This window comes from Lissotriton helveticus, chromosome 2_1 (assembly GCF_964261635.1).
Source record: "Lissotriton helveticus chromosome 2_1, aLisHel1.1, whole genome shotgun sequence".
NCBI lineage: Eukaryota > Metazoa > Chordata > Amphibia > Caudata > Salamandridae > Lissotriton > Lissotriton helveticus.
The window spans coordinates 1,187,711,926-1,187,734,419 of record NC_136059.1 but is presented as its reverse complement, the minus strand read 5'-3'; the positions used below and the strand labels follow the sequence as shown (position 1 = coordinate 1,187,734,419).

General features: G+C 44.3%; 1 protein-coding gene across 1 annotated transcript in view; it reads left to right on the top strand.

Annotated features, from left to right (window-relative positions):
* Positions 1-22,494, top strand: part of LOC144818542 (alcohol dehydrogenase E chain-like) — a 637,149-nt gene that overhangs the window by 573,310 nt on the left and 41,345 nt on the right. Inside the window, exon 7 of the mRNA XM_078676061.1 lies at positions 5,635-5,770. Within this exon, the coding sequence (XP_078532187.1) occupies positions 5,635-5,770 (136 nt within the window). The remainder of the gene's footprint in view (positions 1-5,634; positions 5,771-22,494) is intronic.

Sequence of the window (22,494 nt, the reverse complement as noted above, 5' to 3'; positions counted from 1 at the left end):
TTACTTTTTTAGGAAGGGGCCAGGAGGCCTCCCTTCCCTGGACCATTTTGGGCACTGGGAACCCCATCACCCGGGGCCTGACCCTTTTAAAAAAAATGTATTACAAAAAAAGGAGGGGGCATGCGTGCCCCTCCTAGGCTGATTTCTGCTTCAGGGACCCCATCTCCTGGGGCCCGACCTTTATTAAAAAAAATTATAATAGAAATGGAGGGGGCCAAACGCCCACCTCCCAGGCCATTTTCGGCCTGGGGACATCATCCCCAGGGCCTGCCCCTTTTTAAAAATGATTAATATATTTTTTTAAAGGGAGGTTCTGCTCGGCCCCCTTCCCGTTGGCTACTTTTGGGCTGGGGACCCCAAACCCTGGGGCTAGTTCTTAGCATATTTTTTTATATTAGAAAGGGAGTGGGCAGGCGGCCCCTCCCCAGGCCAATTTCGGCCCCAGGATCCATCCCCTGGGCCGGGCCTTAATATATATTGTTTTTCAAAATGGGAAGGGGGCCCACGCTGCCTTCTCGACCCCATCCCCTGGGGACCTGGCCACTACATAGGGGGCTGGGGGTAGCCTGAAGGCCCCTACTGACCCAGGGAGCAGCTGATTCTGCTGTCTTGCACATTTAAGACTGGACCCCTCCTGAGGCGGAAGCCGGGAGGTAGACTACTGCTTTTAACTTTGTAAAAACTTGCGCTGTTTACTAGCCAACTTTTAAAAATTAATTATCGTGTGTAGCGCTGATTTCTAGCGCGACGCGCACCTCGAAATTGCCGATTTCAAAAATTCTATTTTTCACTCCCCCTCATCACTCACTTGTCTCCCTGCGCTTCCCTCTGCTGTTTTCGTCCCCTTCCTCCGCTCCCTGGTCTATTTCAGCCGATTTCCGGGCTGACTACTGAGACCTGGGCGAAGTGCAATCCCAGCGGACATCTTGAGTGGGAGGCACCAGGACCTTTAGCGGTCTAGTCCTCCTTATTTAAGGAGCAATCCGGTGGCAGTCGCGAGATTCTGCTGCCTTGCACATTTAAGACTGGACCCCTCCTGAGGCGGAAGCCGGGAGGTAGACTACTGCTTTTAACTTTGTAAAAACTTGCGCTGTTTACTAGCCAACTTTTAAAAATTAATTATCGTGTGTAGCGCTGATTTCTAGCGCGACACGCACCTCGAAATTGCCGATTTTAAAAATTCTATTTTTCACTCCCCCTCCTCACTCACTTGTCTCCCTGTGCTCCCCTCTGCTGTTTTCGCCCCCCATTCCTCCGCTCCCTGGTCTATTTCAGCCGATTTCCGGGCTGACTACTGAGACCTGGGCGAAGTGCAATCTCAGCGGACATCTTGAGTGGGAGGCACCAGGACCTTTAGCGGTCTAGTCCTCCTTACTTAAAGAGACGGGTATGGCTCCGCGCAGCGGATGCGTTAAGTGGACGCGCCGTATCAGCGCCGGAGTCACGCCTGAGTCCAGCCCGTCTGCCCCGTCCGCACCAAGGAGGCGCCGGGGGCCGGTAAGGACTCTGGAAACACTACTCTTGACTTAGATATTCATTTCTACTCTCAGAATACTCTCCTATCCCTAAAACCCCCCTGGAAGCCCTGCCATCATAGGTCCACCCCCCAAATAAAATGCAACGCTCTTAACTGCTGTTCCACTGAAGGACCTATCATTCACATTCCGCCTGCACGCCTCGCTAATAATGCTCCAAATTTGTCCAGGCATCTGCAAAAGGAATCTGGTTTCCTCATTAACGCCCGATCACTGGTTAAAAATAATACCACTTTTAACGATTTTGTTTCAGAAAGAAGGCCCTCATGGGTCTTTATACCCGAAACCTGGGCTACTGACTCTTTGGGGCCTGAACCAGTTAATGCTGTCCCTGATGGCTACGCCCTTGCGAGATTGGACAGAGAAAGGCGGAAAGGAGGAGGTATTACCATCTTACATGAATGCTCTACAATCTGCAGGATTGAGCCCCTCACTTCCCCGCAAGACTCTTTTCAGGCTCTGCACTTCATGCTAAAATTCACCTCCTCAGCCTCTTTTACTGGCATCCTTCTTTATAGACCACCTGGTCCCAGAGCTACCTTTACTTGTGATCTCCTGGAATTAATGGAGCCTTATATTGATAAAATTAACTTTACCATTAATGTTCACCTAGAAAACCTTAATTCTGCGGAAACCACCCCCCTGCTCGATTTTCTGGCTTCCTATGGCTTTCTGCAGAAAGTAAGGGGCCCCACTCACTCCGCAGGGCATACCTTGGATGGAGTATTCATGAACAACTCCAGGCTACTCATAGGCCCTCCCCTCCCTCTATCCTGGACCGACCACATGGCAGTCCCTTTTGAGTTCACCCCCTGCTCCCTAACCTTTTCCGACAGGCCCACCTGTCATCAGGTCTCCAAAAGGAACTTCAAGGGCCTCAATAATGAAACCCTAGCACCGTTTATCGCCAGCCTTAACATCTCATCCAGGTCTGATATTGATATGGCCTCCCTTGATCTTTCCAATTCCATTGCAAAGGCCATTGACACTCTGGCTCCGGTTAAATCGTACTACTCAGCCAGAAAGCGCCCCTCGGCTCCCTGGTACACCGATGCCCTCAGACTGTCTAGACAGGACTGTAGGAAGCAAGAAAGGCTCTGGAGGTCCCACCTAGATCCTCAGGAAAGAACTAAACATAAGGACATGCTCAAAAGTTATAAGGCCGCAGTTCTAACCGAAAAAATGTCCTACTTCTCCAACCTTACCACCACTCTCAGGTCTCCTAGAGAACTATTCAAAATCGTGGAAAATCTATCTATGGTCCACCTTCCTGATCCTATTGTACCTTCCCAAGAGCTGTGCAACCAGATTTCCACATTTTTCCACACTAAAATCAAGGACATACACAGCTCTAGAAGACTGCAATCTTAACACCAATACTGCTCTCCTCACGGCAATTCCCTCCCCTCTAGACCCGACTACCCTACCTCGTAACAATATGACAAGTTTTCCCCCCCTGACCCTGGAACTCCTCTACCAACTCCTTGACAAATTAAAATCTGGCTCTCCCCTTGACCCCTGTCCCTTAAAAATCTTGGAGTGCAAAGAGGTTCTCCTGCCCCCTCTTCTTGACATCATGAACCAAGCCATCACCAAGGGCGTTTTCCCTGCATCCTGGAAAATGGCCACTGTCAAACCACTACTCAAAAAAGCCTCCCTAGATCCTACGATCTTAAAGAACCTCCGTCCGATATCCCTGCTACCTGCCCCCGCCAAGCTATTGGAGGCCCACCTCAACGCCTTCCTGGATAAATTCTGCCTGCTAGATTCCTCTCAGCATGGCTTCTGGAAAGCGCACAGCACTGAGTCAGCCCTCACAGTGGTGGTAAACAACATCCTCACTAAGGTCGACAGTGGTCAGACTACCCTTCTGATCCTGCTCGACCTTACAGCTGCATTCGACACCCTGTCCCCTGCCACTCTGATTGCTCGCCTCAGTAAGATAGGAGTGGAAGGTTCTGCTCTGAGTCTTTTGGCCTCGTTCCTCAATTAACGCACGCAGAGGGTCAAACTGGGTGACTTCCTTTCCCCAGCAAAGCCTGTGCAATGTGGGGTCCCGCAGGGCTCCTCCTTGAGCCCCACCCTTTTTAACATTTACGTGACCCCCCCTTGCCAGGCTTGTAAGATCATTTGGCCTGGAAGTACTGTCGTACGCCGACGACACCCAGATCATGGTCTCCCTCAATCATTCTGTGGAGACCGAGGCATCCAATTTCAAGAACTGTATGAAAGCTGTAGCAGGTTGGATGACCAAATTTTTTTTTAAACTGAATGGGGAAAAGACGGAGGTTCTGGTCTTCGGAGGCAAACATGAGACCTGGTCGGCTGATTGGTGGCCATCGGCCCTCGGAGCATGTCCCACACCCACCCTCGCAGCGCGCAATCTAGGAGTTATACTTGACAACACACTCTCCCTTGATAGACCAGTTAATAGAACTGTCTCCACCTGTTGCGGGGTGTTAAGGATCCTCCGTAAACTTTCAGACTATCTTTCCTTGGACTCCAGGAAACAACTCGTGGTGGCCCTTATTTCCTCACGCCTAGATTATTGTAATGCCTTCTATCTGGGCATAAACAAGAATCTGATTCAACGCCTGCAAGTCGTGCAGAATGCTGCTGCCAGGTTTGTTGTCAATGCCCCTAGACGCTCTTCCGGCTCGGCCATAAGAAAACATCTTCATTGGCTTCCGATGTTGTCCAGGATAGATTTCAAGGTGTTATGTCTGACTCAAGGTGCACTTCATGAATCCGGTGCAGAGGACATTAGGTCCCTTGTATCTTTTTATACCCCCGGTAGGGTCTTGCGCTCTGCCAACAGGAACCTCCTGTCCACTCCCCGGACGAAGAAGGCCAGATGGGGAGGGAAGGCCTTCTCTGCTCTTGCCCCGAAGCTCTGGAATCTCCTCCCGGATAAGCTCAAGGGCCTCGCATCTCCTGATCAATTTCGTAAAGCCTTAAAGACCTGGCTCTTCATTAAAGCTTACCAGTAGTCCCCTCTTTTCCTTTCTGTGCATCGTCTCCAGCTTTTCCATTCTATGCGCCTTGATGCTCCTGGGCAAAGTTCTGCGCAATACAAATCTATTTTCATTCATTTATTATGCCGCACCCTGGATCCTTAAGCAATGTCTGTTTCCCTGTTTGCTTCACAGCAGGCAGGTAAAGAGGCACTTGCTCTACTTTCAGCAAGCGAGGGCATTTTTTCGGCACCCCGGGACATTGTTGTAACTGGTCCAGGGGGTGTGGGCGGGTTTTAGTCCCCAGGGCCATGTAGGGCTCCTGGAGGGGGGCAAGGCCCTCCTCTTTTGTTCAAATTTTCCCCAGGGAGGTGCTGGTCCCCGAGTCCGGGGGTCCAGAGCCCACCCATTAATTAATGTATTTGTGCCCCAGGAGCCCTGATTCTCCCCCGCCGTGGGAGCAGCCACATCCTACGTCTAACCAGAGACCACGGCGAGGATGAACCATTGAGCGTGCAGAAGCCAATACCGGAGCTGAAGACTCCAACCGCTCCTTTGCAGGCTTGCTCGCTGTTATTGGCATTCCTAATGTGAAACGCTGTTTGATCCTCTGACGTATAGTCCCTAAGACACTGCCAGTCAGTGGTAATACCGCTGGCACAACTACCCGTGGTCCATGGTGCGATATGCTGTCCCGGTGCCAAAAGTTGATTGGATTTGGGCAGTGAACCAGCTTCAACATATCCCCCTTCTTTTCACCAGGTAGGAATACAATTACTTCACCATCATTCTACTGTTAGGGCTGCCATCACAGGGGACGTCTAGTGTGGCGTTCTAAGCAAACGCCATCGTGCCCCAGTCAACCCCTTAGCTCTGCACTTTTAAATGAAGGGGATTACAGGAGACTTTTTATGTTTTGCTGAATGGTCCTCTTGCATGCAACATTTGTGAACATTTTTAATTTGCCATTCGTAAGTAGAAGGTTATAGCAACAACAATAGGTTATGTTTGCACACTCATCTGATTGCTGCTCAGTTTATTGATTTCAGAAGATAGAAAGCTGGTCCAGCCTTTTCATTGCTTAAACCTATTCATTGTGTAACCGTTATTTTCATCAATATGATGCTCTTTTTCTTTTCCTTCAGGTCAGTGCCCTGAAGTCTTCACACTATGCATTTGGAACCACTGTGATTGTTGGAGTAGCACCCTTGGATGCCCAGTTCTCCTTCGATCCTATGCTGCTGCTCACGGGGCGCACTTTGAAAGGAGCTATTTTGGGAGGTAGGTCAGTGAGTTGATATTACATTAAATTGCGTTGTCAGTGTCAAGGTCTCCACATGGAGGAACTGTATTGCTTACATTTACATTGGTGGAGAGTTAAAATAAAAAAGGATCTACATGGGTGAAGTTCTAGCAACCCCAAGAAAAACTGTACTTTAATAATATCGTCATTAGAGGAATGCAAATTTTACTGGAACAGGAATGTATGTAATGTAAGGGTAAAATTACAACCCACAATATAGTACGGCCATCATGCTTTTCCCGGTATGCTCACTGAGTCATTAGAACGCAGTGGCACAGCTTCATACAGGAAAATATTTAGCATCCCAAATAGCACTGGGCGCTTATTGATTCTTCTTGAGAATAATTTGGTGAATATGGATATTGAGTGTAAAAAACTATATTATTAAGTTCCAAGTGACCAGGAAAGATTCAAGGTTCTTGAGGTGCATAGAACATAATTTTTCCTGGATAAAAAAAAGTAACTGGGCAAACTGTCTTGGTAAGGCCAGAGTTACAATAAATATTACTTCGGCATACACAACAGATCCACTCACAACTCTACTCCCACTAAAAGAAATTTTAAAGGAGCATGGCAAGAAGGCCTCAAAAGAACTTGACATAAAACTAATCAGAACAACCAGAGGAGCAGAGGGGCTTGCGATATCACACAAAGTTACCCATTATCAACCTTATCTGAAAGCAGCCATTGGAAGACAAGCATTAAAGAACATACTATCAACCAGGCTTTTCACAATGCCTATATGAGAATACAGGGCCCACTGGAAGAACTTGTCCCACGGTCAGGGTCAATGCAGACAGTGTCAATACCACTCTGAATCAGCTGCACACATTGCTGTTGCTTGGGCCTGCTATAACAGAGGAGAACCTACCTAAGGCCAATCTTCCTGCAGCACGAACAAGAACATGCAGATAGGCGCTGATGCTCATTTATACTACAGTGGTCCCAATGGAATTAGCCCAGTTTGGCAAGTTAGTCTTGGAAGCTGGGAGGCTCTTACGAGATGATAGCCTACCAACGGGGGCTGATTTTTAGAACATTGGGGCATATTATCAAGAACAGGCGATACAATTATCGCCGCTTTATCGGCAGGAAACTGCCGCTAAAGCGGCGATAATGGGCTTGATAATATGCCCTTGTGAATTCCCATAGCAGCCCAGGTTAACACCAGAACCTGGGCTGCTATGGGAATTCACAAGGACATATTAGCAAGCCCATTATCGCCGCTTTAGCGGCAGTTTCCTGCCGATAAAGCAACAATAATTTTATCGCCGGTTCTTGATAATATGGCCCACTGAGTTTATGATCAGGTGCTCGCAATTGGGAAGAAAAGTTCAGACTACGAGCTCCAATGGACTGCCCGCACGGTCGTAAAGCTTTAAAACCAGCACAAGATCAGAATTGCCTAGAGTTTCCGATTACTGCTGGTCAACAGGGTCCCTTGCATGTTTGCCGAGCACACTCAGACTTGCATCTGTTGCACCAGCATTTGGCACTTTAGAGCACCGCCCTAGCATTGCTTGCTTAGGCCTATATATTATGGCATTTTGTGTTTTGACTGTCAAGTACATAGGAAGAGCGTACCGACGTTTGTTGCACTAACATGTGGCACTTTAGAGCACTGCCCTAGCATTGCTTGTTTATGCCCTACATCACGGCACCTTGTACTTTGACGTCCAGGTACATAAGTCGAGCGCATTTGCACTGGCATGTGGTGGTTTGTTGCATATCAGTTGGATTATACAACAGAGCACCATGCCCTTTGGCATCTGGGTGCTTAGGTAAGGTATATTTGCACTCATTTGTGGCGGATTGCTGCACATTAGTGGGATTACTAATCCTGTCATTTGCATTTCAATCAATGTTTTTGCACTAGTTTGTGATATCTTGGTTGAGGATTTTTTTAGCCAAGAGCTTTTCAGCATCCTTAAGAAATGATGCTGTTCTATTTTTTGACTATACATGAAATTGTTTGTGCCTTGTTTATTTTCTTAATGAATTTTATAATGGTTTGATAAGGTGGCCCTTACAAAATACAGAAGATAGGGATCCTTAATCCTGAGATGTACTTTTATTGCTAATGCCCCGTCCAGATTTCGGTCACAACTTTGGCCAGGATTTTACATGGTCAACTTTTAAATTATGTATTTTAGTGCAAACACGTTTGTAAAATGTTTAAGTAATCATAAAAAAGTTTTCCTTACTTACTGTTGGAAGACCCTTTATGGCTAGCCACATTACAGAACCTTCCAGAATGGCTTCAGTGAAGTTGCAGGATTGAGGTCAACAAAAAGTGATGAACAAAATTGCACTAAGCTGGGCATCTAAATAGACCTTTACCCAGAATATCACCTTTTGTAGGTTGAAAAATATTTGCTTTACAAAAAGTAGTCTTTTAGGCTTCGAAGGGTTGAATTTTGAAATTATCTTGACCATTATTTTGCAGATGTTTTACAATTGGGATCAACGAATGTTTGCGGATCCAATTTTTTAAATACAACATTTCGTTTAGATGAGGAATCATTTTTTATCTTCATCTATTGCAGTTCTTATGGATTGTAAATTAATATGTGAATCCAAATGATCTGATTGTCTGGTAGCAATTGAAAATCAATGTAGCAATTGCCATGACTGACTACAAGACATTGAAGCCTGCATTATGAAAAAGATGTTGTGGGATTTAAGAGACAAGCAGAACCACCCCATATCGTGGGTTCCTGGAATAGCAAAGATGCTGTCTCAAAAGTAAAATGCGTAATTTTTGCAGCAGTTTGCCCAGCGGCTGACATACTTGCAGATATCGTTAGTGGCTATTTTGCATTTGATTCAATGTCACCAAATTTGTAAAGCAACAGGGCACAGTTTAAGGCCATATGCCAGGCACTGATCCCTGAAGCCGGTGAGCAAGGCCAAAGATATGGCCAAAGGCTATGAGCAGCATCATGCAGCCAGGCTTGCACTCAGACCATGAAGCGCATGACCCCAGACTATGTAAACAGAGAATGTTACATTTTCAAGTATTACGCTTTAAGCAAATTATTCACTTGGAGAGGTGAATGTGGAGTTAAGCCAACACAATGAAATCCATTGATGTAGAATAGTATGTCTGTGTGATCAAGCTGCTTTGTACATATACATTATTAGTTAATGGTGTGGGAGTATAAAAACTCTTAAGGTATACATTCAAAAATAATCATGTCAAGAAATTTTGTAATGTTTACTGCAGCAAATGTTTTCAGTTTCTGACAGTTGATCCAATGCTTCCGATTCACACACCCATTGTATATATGAACTAAGTGTTCCTTCATCTAATCAAATTTGTTAATTTTTTTATTTGATTCTGTGAGTTCCTAATCTAATAGAAACTTCTAGCTACAGATTCCTTATTTTAGAATAATCCCCAGGTCTCAAACTGGATCTGGAAAATCTTGAGCAGTACTTCTGTGTGCCAGTAGGTTTTTCGATTGGCTCACCATAGGCGGCTTTCATGCTGGATGTGACGTGATGGGTGCTTATATACGAGTTGTCCAAGTGAGGTCTTTTCTTTTTGGTCCAATTTTTGGACTATTTTATGACCTTTTGTCAAAACTATGTTGAGCTTGAGCTCCCAGTGTGCATTAGGAGTGTGCGCTAGAACACTTGTGGGGTTTAAACCATGTGGATCCTGTCACAGGCAGATGTCTGTGACAGACCCCCAGCTGGTTTGCCTGGAGCCGGGACACGATTCTAAGGCCTGCCCCCACTGTTGAGCGAGGAACACTTTGGCAGTTTGGGAGCGCTCCCTGAAGTTCTTAGTCACCCAATGGCAGTCAACTCAGTAATGCTCTAGGCCCTGATCGAAAGGAATGTCCTTGGCCCGCTCACGGAGCCGTTCAGCATTGCGGTCATCATCAGGTAAGTCACAATGCAAATGATCTGCAGTGGTGACTGATGAACCACGATTTGGTCAGCAGAAGACCCCCTTGCCTTCACCCTCGGAGCTCACAGTGGTGATAGATGTGACACTAATGAAAGAAGGGGTTTTTTTGGGTCTCGGGGAATATTTTTAACGACCGCTCACCACTATACTCCCCGGGGGTAACCAAGCTAAATACAAATAATAGTGGTGGGTCAAAAAGTGAAGCGAATTTCTATGTAATCGACTATGTGTAGAAAGGAATATTTAGTGACGGTAGTCCACTAATCAGGGTACCTCATTCATGATTGATGAAAATACCCATCAGTAGCTGTTCCTTGGCGCCCTTTTCATCATGTGGGTTCCTTCAAACCATGAAGGATGGTTGTTTTACTCCAGTATGAGTTATTTTTTGCTGGACAAGGACCAATGATAGTCTAGCTGGGTCTCAGGGAGCTACTGTAAAGCAGTGCGTGGGGGTGTGGTTAAGTGCAAACAGTGCAGGATTGTGATTTCTGTGAGTATAAAATTAGATAAGCATGAGGAAAAATTATTTATTACAGACCTCAATGTTTCTAAGGATTAAAAGAGTAGTGCGAAGTTGGTAGTTTCAACTAATAGCTACCAACAGGTTTCGGTCGACATGTTTCAGCAGGTTTAAGGATCACAATGGTATCCACTGCATTTCTCAGGACCTGTGTCGCTACTGCTTGTGATGCGTGAGAATTTAAAAAAAGGAAATTTTTCACCTGGGTTCTATTGAAGAATCATTCTCCCAGCATTTAATGCAGGAGAGTACCGCCTCACCTCACCTGGCTCACAGCGCAGGTAATTGAAGCACCGCTCTGTCCGTCGGTACTTCCAGCGTCCCACTGGCTGTATGGGGAGGTCATGGCTAGATGTGACACTCCATCTGGAAGAGGTGGAGATCGACGGACTCTGGTATCCAGCAGAGTTTCAGCTCCGTATCAAGGTCTTGGAATCTAGAGTGATCCGCTTAGCATTGAAGGCCTTCTTCCCTTCTATCAAGGGAAGGCTAGTTCTGATTTTACCAGACAACACCATCTCAATGTGGCACTGTAACAAACAGGGCTGGTGGGGTAGTGGACCCAGTGCCAGGAGACCTTGTGCCTCTGGACATGGCAGGAATGTCAGGACATTCAACACCTGGCGGACGTCCTAAAGTTGAAGCCAGACAATTCAACCATTGATACCTTATGGATCACTAATGACGTCTCCATTTAGAGGTGGTGCAAGGCCTGTTCTGTAACTAAGGAGAACCTTGGTTAGATTTATTTGTTACCGCTGAGAAGGTGCAATATAAACAAGTCTGTGTCTTGGAGTTTCTAAGGTGGATCTGCTAGGAGACCCATTTCTTCTTAAGGTGAATCCAGGTCTCCTGTACACCTTCCCACCAATACCACTTCTGCCCAGAGTTTTCAAGAAGATCAGGAATGACCGGGCTCAAGTTATTCTTGTGGCTCTGGATTGGTCACAGAGAGCATAGTATCCAGAACTACGGAGCATGAGCATCAGTCCATAGATCTGTAGTGTAGTTCCTATATTCCCAATAGGCTCTGTGCATTGGAATAATATATCCTGCAGCTTAGACGTAGGACTCAAGTCGACTAGGTCACTGCCGAATATATTAGACTTAATTGTGAGTGCCAGCTAGCTCAGAGGTCACTAGAAACTTTCTCGAAAGTACAAGAAGAGATTAGTCTCTGACAACCATATAACATGACAACTTTGTTTCCCCAGAATGAAATGTATCTCTAGAGTTGCGTAAACAATAGACGGCTATTTCACTCAGTCAGATGTGCATGCTTCGTTTCACCAGAGTTGCTTAGAAATATAGAGACGGGCGTTTTCCATAAAAGTATTTATTGAACAGTCTTATTTCTTAAGCAAAAGAAATGCACTGCTACAATTGAAATGCTAGTTAAGAAGTACAATGCATATAATACGAATAGTATTATAAAATAGTACTGTAAGAGCATGATATGGTTTCTAAGCCATAAACATAGAATAGATAAAATGCATAAAATACATACAGTGATAAAATAGTGGCTAAAAGTACTAAACTGGTGCTTCTAAATTACGCCTACCCCGGTGTACCTAACCTAAGTCTAGTACGAGGGAGGAGTAAGTGTGGTGTAGCTTAAGTCTAATAATTTTCTGCCAAGAATTCTCTAAGGGTCTAATCAGCTTTGTACCTTGGTTTCAGAATGATAGAGGTCTTGTATCTCTCTCTCAGGACTCGATCTCCCAGCAACCCGAAGGGTAGCCTGGAAACACTGGAGCTGGATTTCTCGGCAAGAGAAAAGACAGCGTCTTCTCAGTGCGTCAGTTGGAGGGTCGGCTTCCTTCGGCACTTGCAACAGCAGGGCGTCGGGCAAGTAGTTAGTCGATCTGCTCCTGATCCCCCGTGTGTTTGACTGGGCAAATGTAGGCATATTTATACTTTGAAGGTGCCGAGTTTGACGTAAGATTGGACATAATATCGTCACTAGTGCCTCAGTTCCTTGAAAACTCGAGGCGTTCTTGGATAAATTCGTATTCAAGCAGGGGGAAGTCCCTGACTGCTGAAGGCTGGTTTTTCCAAGAAATCGTTGTGGATTCTCGGAGTTTAGTGGAAGTAGCCATGCCGTATTTGGGCTGCACAGGCGAAGACTAAATAAGGTAATGATTCCTATGCCTATATAAGGATTGGGTGAATTATACCTATATATGGGCATGAATTGGGAAAATTTCACTAGGGTCCTAGATTCCCACATAACAGATCATGCTATCCCTTCGAGAGGATCTTCTGTCACAGCAATAGGGCAGGATCTTGCACTTGAATCTCCGCATGCTCCACCTTCGAGCATGGGGTTTGAGGGGTAGCAGCTGACAGTCTTTGACCTCACTTCAGAGGTCTGCAAAGTCATTTTGTCAGTGTGGCGTCCCACAGCTCAGGCTATATAAGCCTACATATGGGATATGTTTGTGGCTTGGTGCACTGCCAAACATGTTGATCCTCTCTCCCCACCCTTATCTGAGGAGGTTTTGTTTTTTGTTTTATCACTAGCCCCGCAAGGAATTGCTATGGGTACAGTCAAAGGCTATCTTTCACCATATCGGCTTTCTTACAGTTGCTGGGCCAGTCCTCCCTGTTCATGTCACCAGATTCAGAATGATTGGACCTGTACTATATAATATATAGAATAAATCACATAACCCTAGGCCTTGGAAAAGAACAATCTACACACATTTGCATTGGAGCTCCTCCTCCTGTACGCCATGTCATGCTCATCCTATCTGTTCTTGCTCGTGCCCACCCACTGATCAAGCGGCTGGAGATTCAGAGCGGTTGTGGAGGTCACAGAAACTGAAGCCGCCAAGGCTTCCAAAGCCAGTATAGCAGAAGAAGTAATTTGGAACTGCTAAACTGCTGCATGGAGAAAACACAGGTGTATTCCCTACAGCCCCATGACTGTTAAACTGGTACTGGCACTGGACTGCTTGCCCTCATCTTTGCTCCTGTCTTTGCTCCCTTGGGAAGAGGAAGCTGTTTAGAGTTGTTTGGCCCATGTCTGGGGAGTCTGTCAGAGCCTTCAACTTGCAGTTGAATCTAGGTCACTGTGTCCAGCCCCCTCAGGGAGACAAGAGTAGTGAGCATGAGGCAGCACATGAGTGGCTGTCCCCCTATTCATGTTCTTTACAGGCTCGTAGGGCTTTGTGCAGGGCTCTTGGTGCAGAGCTCCTGCAGCAGCATGGCATAAAGTTGAGGGTGCCATATCTCCCACTTTTATAATTTTTGTTGCTTTGCTGGGTGTTTGGGCGGATTTCCTGCAAGTCACCTTGGAGACACTTTGGAGATACTCTGGAATCCTCTTTGTCTTCCTTAATGAGAATTCTTGGAATTTGTTAGTTTATATAGGGTACACAATTCTTAAAATGTTATCTAATTTAATCTCTAATCTACAGAATGTATACAGCTTCACTGGGTGGTGGCGGTGGCCGCAACAGCATTGTTAGGAGGGAGTAAGTAAGTCTGGCTGAGCTGCTTTCCTACTATTTGCACTAGGCATCATAATGTGGCACGGGCACCAGGCATCATAATGTGGCATTGCGTATCCTGATGTCTGACACCCGGTTATTATATGTATGTGGACTCTCAAAGTTTTTATCATGGGCTTGGTCCATTAGAACAAAAAGGCTTAAAGAAAGTGTTTAATTTGAGATCTTAAAGTAAATGTTTAAATTGCGATTTTTATCTGTAAATTGTGATTCTTCTTTTTTGTTTGATATATCTTATTTTTGTCATCAATTTTAAAACCTGGTGTAAATAGATCAACAAATCCTTTTTTAAACGTGTAAATGTATCTTTAATTGTGATGCTTTTAAGATATGTTTTTATCGAATAAAGCCTTATACTACTACTACTACTACTACTATTTGCACATCTTGGACTGCTGTCAAGGATTTATTGTATATCTACTGTGCTCATTTACTTATTCCTCCTGGATTGAACATGTTAACAAAGGAGCTTTGAAAGTGGAAAATTATCAATGAAGCCCCACTAACTGTTGGTGAATCGGAGGGTTAATTGAGCACTCACACAAGTGGGCAAGATCACTTAAATAGGGCAATTTTCACTCTTAAAAAACAACCGCTATCAGACTGGATCCCTATCTTAGAGGGTGTAATTAGGTCTGCAAGTCAGGGTAAGGGTAAGGCAGTGATGGGCCCTGTGCTAGTTAAAGATCTGAAAAGACTGGACTCCCCTGGTACGGGTACTATACTTGTTAATTGCTTGAGATCTTTCACCTGAAAGAAGGGTTTTAAACAAAGGAAGCCCTCTTGATAATGCTATAAGGCCCTTCATGCTGTTGACATTTTCCTTACCTTTTTTCAATGCATCTCATTCTTTTGAAATTGTTAAATGAAAGAATCTGGGAGCCTTTAATCTGATAATTCGTTGTCGACTGATCTTCAATTATGAAAATATTCTTCGGTTGTGGAATGCAGGGCATTGTTATCTCATTGTATATAACCCCTTCTCTCAGCTTCCTAGTTCTGAAGTTCCCATCTGTCTTGATGTCATATATGCAGTCCGTCCTTTCTCCAATCTTGAAATTAACTAACAGTCAAATTAGGGTTGAAGAGCAATCATTATCAACGATTTCTCTGGTTCTGAAAGCTCTTACCAGTAATGTTGTAGTGTAGTTCCTATATTCCCAATAGGCTCTGCGCATTGGAATAATATATTCAGCAGTGTAGACGTAGGACTGAGGTTATCTAGGTCTCTACTGACTATATTAGACTTAAGGTTTGCCAGCTAGCTCAGAGGTCACTAGAAACTCTCGAATAAACGAGGAGGAGTTTAACCTCCCTGGATAGACAAGAAGGGATTAGCTTCTGACAACCATAAAACATGACAACTTTGCTCTCCCTGAATAAGAGTGTATCTCTAGAGTCGTGTGAAAACAATAGACCGATATTTCACTCAGTCAAATGTGCGTACTCAGTTTCACCACAATGCAGAGAAAAGAGAGACGGGCGTTTTCAATAAAAGGTGTAATTTATTGAGCAGTCTTCTTCCTCATACAAGAGAAATGAATTGCCACGATTGTAATACTCATGGTAAAGTAAAGTGCGTACAGTAAAAGGAGGATTATAAAATAATACTGTAAAAGCATTGATATGGTTTCTTAGCCATATGATACTTTAAAATATATAAAACATATATACATATAAACATTGACTAACGTACTCAACTGGTGCTTCTAAATACGCCTACCCCGGTGTACCTGACCTAAGCCTAATACGTGGGAAGGAGTAAGTAAGTAACAGTTTAAGTTAAGTTTGTTTTTGCCAAGAATCTGACTCAAGAATTCTCTGTAAGGGTTTAGTCAGCTCCGTACCTGGGTAATAGAAAGCAGGAGGTCTTGTATCTCTTTCTCAGGGCTCGATATCCCAGCAACCCACAAGGGTAGGCTGGAAACGGCGGAGCTGGATTTCTCGGCAGGAGAAAAGACAGCGTCTTTCTCAGCGCGTCAAAGAGGAGGGTCAGCGTCCGTGGGCTCTCGCATCAGCTGGGCTTAGGGGCAAGTAGATAGCTGCTCTGCTCCAAAATCACCACCGTGTGTTTGCTTAAGGCAACATTGGTATATTTATACCTGAAAGGTGCCTGGGTTTGACGTAAGGTTGGACATAAGACGTCAATAAAGATGTCACTAAGAACTGGCCGTTCTTACAGTGCTGTACAGGAGTTCTAGGACGAAATCAAAACAAAAGCAAGGGGGATTTCCCAGGTTGCTGGAGGCTTGGTTTTGTTTAGAGAACTCGGTGTGCTTTCTAGGGGGCCGGAGAAGTAGCCTTGCTTAATGTGACAGCATGTGCTACGACTGAATTATGGATATGATTATTATGCTGTTGTATGGATATTATTGATTATAACCGGGCAAGGGCATAAAATAGGAATATCGATTCAGGTCCCTAGATAAAAACACTACAATGTGGCTAAGGTTACTAGTGTTGTCAACCCAAAACCAAGTTCCATTAAACAATAATCCACTCTGGGTGGTAAAAGGAGAGAAAACATGTCAGGCATGGACTTGCCGACGGTAACCCAGCAATCTTTAGAGGCAGAACCAATGACATATCAGGGAAGGCCCCTACCTCACAAATCATTGACATCTCTGATCAAACTCTTCTTCGTTAATAATTTATGGAAGTAAGGAAAATAATGCATGCCTCTTTAGCAGAAAAACTAAAGCCACAATCAAAATCAGAGAAAACAAGCAAAAGTACAGAGGATAAAAAAGAGAAACCTGCTAGGTATATTAAATTCCAAAAGCATGTAGATTCACAGCCATCTCAAGCCAATTCCAGGCTTATGTCACACAACCTTGTTAATCACCTCCCTGATAGGCATGACTAGTCAAACCAAGGATTCACATGCGGCCCCCAAGGAGTAGCAATGTTTCTAATCATGAAAGCTATAATCTCCCTCTGAGCCTATTAGACTTCCCTTTTTTACCTAGGCCCTGTCCAAAAGGGGTCACTGGTTTTCTCATGTGTAATGAACTCTGATTTCAAAGATCAGGCTGTTCACGAACTATAAAGCTCTATAATATTTACAGATATCTTTCCCCTGAATGATGGGGACCATTTTATAAACCGTAATCCCATTTTAAATCTCTTTAAGAATGTTTATGATTTGAGAATGGATTGTCTCAAATGTTAGGTTATGTTATGTTAAACAGTTTTCTATAGCGCACAGCTGCCCCAGAAAAGGGGCGTCCCGGCGCTGCAAGAGATCGCAATACACACACAGCAGGTCAAGTCGCAGCGAGCGTCACCGGACCAGTAGACTACACTGAAGGGAAGAGGAAGGTTTTAATAGCTTTCCTAAAAGCAAGCAAGCAGTCCAAACCTCAAATTTGTACAGGCAGCGAGTTCCATAGCCTGGCGGCCAGACAACGGAACAAACGCCCACCTACACGGCATAGCTTGACCAGAGGGACAACAACCAGGTGTTGCCCCAATGAGCGAAGCTGCCGGGGGGGGGGGGGGGGGGACATAAGGGATCAGAACGTCGCTCAGTATCTCAGGACTGGCAGTTTTCAAGATCTTGAAGGATAGACATAGCGATTTAAAATGAATCCTCTTCTCCAAAGGAAGCCAGTGCAGCCCTCGAATAGTGGCACCCACAGGACAAGTGCGCGGAAGACCCACCAACATTCTAGCTGCAGAGTTTTGAACACGCTGCAGCCGAAGTATCTCCGCTTTATTAGCCCCTAAAAGAAGGGAACTCGCATAGTCCAAAACAATAATATAGTTGCCTGCCCGATTAGCTGTCGTACTGACGGATCAAAAAATTTCAAAAGAGGTTTAAGACCTCGCAGCAGACTGACACAGGTGGCGGCTACGTTCTTTGTATGGGTCTGGAAACTAAGAGTAGAGTCCATCCAGACACCAAGATTTTTAACCACTGTCTTGGGCGTAGGCATGCCTCCTAGGGCCGAAGGCCACCAATGCTCACTCCACAATGTAACATTTTTTCCAACCAACAAAACGGAGGTTTTGTTGGCATTTAATTGCAAACAATCGGTGGCCATCCATTCTGCTACTGCCGCCATCCCATCTCTAAATCTGGTGTCTTTTGTAGAGGGTCCCTCAGCTAAGGCAACAACAAGCTGCGTGTCGTTGGCGTATTAGACCATGATAAGGTCCCACTGTTTAGCGACAGCAGCCAGAGACTGGACGTAGAGATTGAACAGCGATGGACTCAATGCTGAGCCCGGAGAGACTCCCTGCCCAATGGAGTGGGTCTGGGAGAGGAACGGGGGTGGGGGGGCAGACACTCGGAAAGATCTATCCGTCAAAAAATATCTGAACCATTCCAAGGCCGACCCAGTGACCCCGCTGCTTCTAATCGCAGAAGAAGGATGCCATGTGACACTGTATCAAAGGCGGCGCTGAAATCTAACAGAAACATCGCCGCAATTACATTAATTTGGTTAAAATTACCTCCATACTGAAAAATAATCATTTGTAATGAATCTCAGCTGTCTTTTTTCTCCAAGTTGGTTGTGACTCAAATTTTAAAGTTCAGGGAAGCCTTTTGCAAGATGGGAATGGACATATTCTGGACCTCCTATGAAGAAGCAAAACCAGTTAAAGACTTTCACCACCCTTTACCTTCAGCTTTAAAATCTCAAGCAGAAAATTATATGCTTTGTCAGCAAAATGGGACCAGAGAGGTTTTTGAGAAACCCCTGGTTCGGCCTTGTGAGGAGGAAGGGGACTGTGCTCCATGGGCACGGCATTTCAGGGTGTTGAACTTACCCGGATGTTAAACTAGGCTCTTGGTCTCTTTATAGCCTGAAAATGGCAGGTCTAAAGAATGTATTCTCCCGTTTAAGCTTTCCATCTCTTTTGGTTATCTGCTCTCAGGAAACATGTAAGGATTCTGATTTGATTGATTTTAAGGTTCTCAGTGCCAGCAACCCCCTCCTCAAAGGATCATAAGGAGATAAGTTTGCAGAAGCTTAGAGTTGTGTTTTCTGCATTTTACACATTGATAACTTATTGTTCTACTGTAGATTCACAGGGCAAAACTAAGTTTATTGTTCAAAAAAGAAGGGTGTCAATACATGGTGCATAAAAGATACAAAGAAACTGTTGCATTTTTTATTTGCAATGTTTATTTTTCACCCTTGTGAAATTTTAATGATGCAATGTGCGTGCTACAGGAGGATATTGTAAATGATGGGAGTTTGTATCCACGTAAGAAGATTAATAACGGCTGCACACCTTCCTTTGCGCCTTTAAGTTTTGCTGAGAATGTCAATAATATTTTGCGTGCAAGACAGCGCTGTGTATCATCCCACCACAGCATATTAAAGATAGAGTCTGTGAGTGACCAGATTACTTTATTTATGTATTTTCAAATGCCTTCAGTCGCCCATCCAGGCTTGTACATTGGCACGTGCTGTCAATCAAATTTCGATACGGACAATAATAATAACCCAATGCATTTCGAACTATGTTAAGTTCTTCGTCAGGGGTATGCTGAAAACAATCAGAAACAGTTCTTTAACTGACCACTCAACCATGAGTATTTTAAGTCTCAAAGATTTTGTGAACACTTGCATTTCTCCAAATGTTGCCACTTTAAATTAACCAACTATGAATCAAACCTACTATTGATCTCATCCCCATTGTTGTGAAAAAGAGTATGAAAAAAATGGCTAAAAAAGATGACAAATATATCACTTATATCACCAACCCTTCAGATTGCCCACTGCCTGAAAAACCCGTTCCCTTTACCTTAAACAAACCGAGTCGGGCATACTCGATCTTTTCATGCCGCGCTGCTGCGTAAATGGTGAAAACATCAAGGGGCAGATTTATGTTAACTGGCGCATCCCCAGGGATGCGCCAGTTAATGTGCGCCACAGTGCGCCACAGCTCCGCCACCCATGGTGTGCCACATTTATAATGCGGCGCACCATGGGGCAAAAACGGCACAGATGCGTGACGCATCTGTGCCGTAAAGGTGGCGCATTGCTGGAGTTGCGTCGCAAGCGTGACGCAGCTCCAGCAAGGCTCGGGGGTGCCCCATCTTAACAATGCTGCGTCAAGACCTACGCCTGCTTCAAGCAGGCGCAGGCTTTTGACGCAGCATTGGCCTGAAAGTGACTAAGTGAAATCTTATAGATTTCACTCAGCCACTTTTGCGAGGCGCACCTGCCCCGGAACGCCCACCCTGCGCCGGAACGCCCACAAGCGACGCTGGGCTTTACAACATGACGCATCTGCCTAGATGCGTCACGTTGTAAATCGTTCATAGGGATGCGCCACGTTTACGCCGCCTTGCGTGACGCAACAGCGGCGTAAAAGTGGCGCAAGGGTCTTATAAATCTGCCCCCAAGTTCTCTCCCCAAATGGCTCAGCTTTTAACTGGCTTGCGCACCTGTGCCTAATCCCATTTCAAAATGAAACGCCCCTTGCCTCAAACCTGCTTACGCGTGCACATTTACTAACACAAAATCCTACCGCTCCCATAATGCATTTTACCAAATGTGCAAAACAAGGAAACTACCCTAAATATTCCCCCGTGTTTAAAAACGACCACTGCTCATGACATAAATCAAATAATACATGTTGTAGGCAACATAATATTACAATACTTCAAATGTTTGTATCCACGTGCCATTTTATTAATTGCTGGGGATTTTAATACGAAAAGTTCCTTTAACTCATTTTGCTCCAGCGGTCTTTCAGAGCTTGACTCATTATGGGAATTTTCAGAGACTATCATTTCAAACAAAAGGAAGGATAAATAACCTCCACTGCTATTGAAATGCGGTTTGGAATTAAATGAAGCCCTAATGAATGGCAGTTTCAATTGTTGCTTTTCTGATAACTTCTCTTGGTAATGTGCAAATTAAAATTTTTATTGGATTGTGCATTTATTCACTACTTAGGGCCCGAAATAACTTCTGCTATAATGCTAGGCGAAAACTATTGGAGTGACCACATTTAGGTGTGGTTCTCTAGTCAGCAAGGGAATTAGCAAAAATTGGCCTCTTTGGCAATGATGTTACAAGAACTCAGGCAAACAGAGTCTATTCCCAGAGGACAACTTTAGACGAGGCAACAGAGCAAGAAATTCAATTTGAAATAGATTCCATGGTTGGGAATATCAATATCTCATCCTTTTCTTATCTTAATTTTTTCAAATTTGTAAGTTATTATCAAAGTCCTTAACTTCTCCGCTTTTACTAGCAGGCAATATAAGGCCCTATCCACTCCTAAAGTTAGTAAAAAAAACACAGAAAGAAATTAACTTTGCAAAACTTTGGCGGTCCCTTCAGAACTCCTTAGCTACTAAAAGTACAAGCAGATGCTGGTACATTATTGCATTTTGTTTGGGCATAGATCACCTGAAACAACATACCAATTGATGAAATCTATTGGTGGGGCCACATGGAGGAAATGGATGCAGTTTCTAATATACCACTCCCTCCATTAGATGCAATTTATCTAACATTGAATGGTATGAGCTGGAATGATTTATCACTAGATTAAAATATTAAGGCAACTGAGGAACTGAAGACCTCTAAGGTTATTAGCCCAGAGGAGATCAGCATAGTAGTTCTAAAAATCCAGTACCAGCACTTGTACATTGTACCCTTAGCAATTATTCGACTACTGTGTAGAATCTGGCTCTATACATAACTCCTGGAGAGAGAGCAACATTATCCCACTCTACAATAAGGGGGAGTGGAAGGATCCTAAAAGTTACAGTCCGATTTTCATTTTGAACATAACTGGCAATATTTTTGCAAAATGTCTTAACTAACCATTGACTTAAGTTCAGTTAAATGAGCTCCTCTCCACTGAACCGAGTGGCTGCTCAACTGTGACAACCTATTAGCCTTAATGACAATTGTGAAGTGTTCTGCTAGGGTAGAAACATTAAATTATTCTTTGCATTTGTTTACTTTAGCAATGCCTCTGATAAAGTCGACTGTCCACGATTGCGGCAAACATTATTAAAAGGGTGTATCCCTGATCTCGTGCACCGGCCCTTGATTAATTTATGTTCCGAAAACTGGTTAAGAGTGTTATTAGGTACAGACTCTGACCATGCTTCAGAAATCCCAATTCCAAATGGGTTAAAGCAGGGATGCATTTTAGCTCCCTTACTGTTTTTTTTTTTACATCTAGCTGACTTTCCTGAGTGGATTAACAAGGTTATTTCACATCCGCCGAAAATGGGTTCTAAACCTATTTCCTTGTTAATGTATGCGGACAACCTAATCTTGATGTCCCTCATGCCGCCTGACCTGCAGATGTAACATTAGGCCCTAGAAAGTTATCAGGAACGTCACAATTTATCAGCCAATAATAGAAGGACAAAAATAATAATCATGGGGGACTTAAGAGTAAAATCCTGATTTCAGTGGTTCTATAATTGTTAAAAACTCGAAACTGTGAAAACTTATATTTATTTAGGGATGAATAGCTCCAACAATGTAACTTGGGCAAACCAGGTTAAGGAGCACATTTCTAGAACACCTGCTAGTGACTTTTTTTTTAACAGTTTAGGGGTTAGTGATATTCTCTTTACTCAAGCTGTACATAGCAAAAATTCCACCTATGGCATTATGGCTCACTCAATCAAGCAGGGGGTTTATAGATCGCGCTATTCACCCGTGAGGGTCTCAAGGCGCTGGGGTGCAGTTACGGTTCAGTCGAAGAGCCAGGTTGTGATGTTCTTTCTGAAGGTGTGCAGGGTGGGGGAGT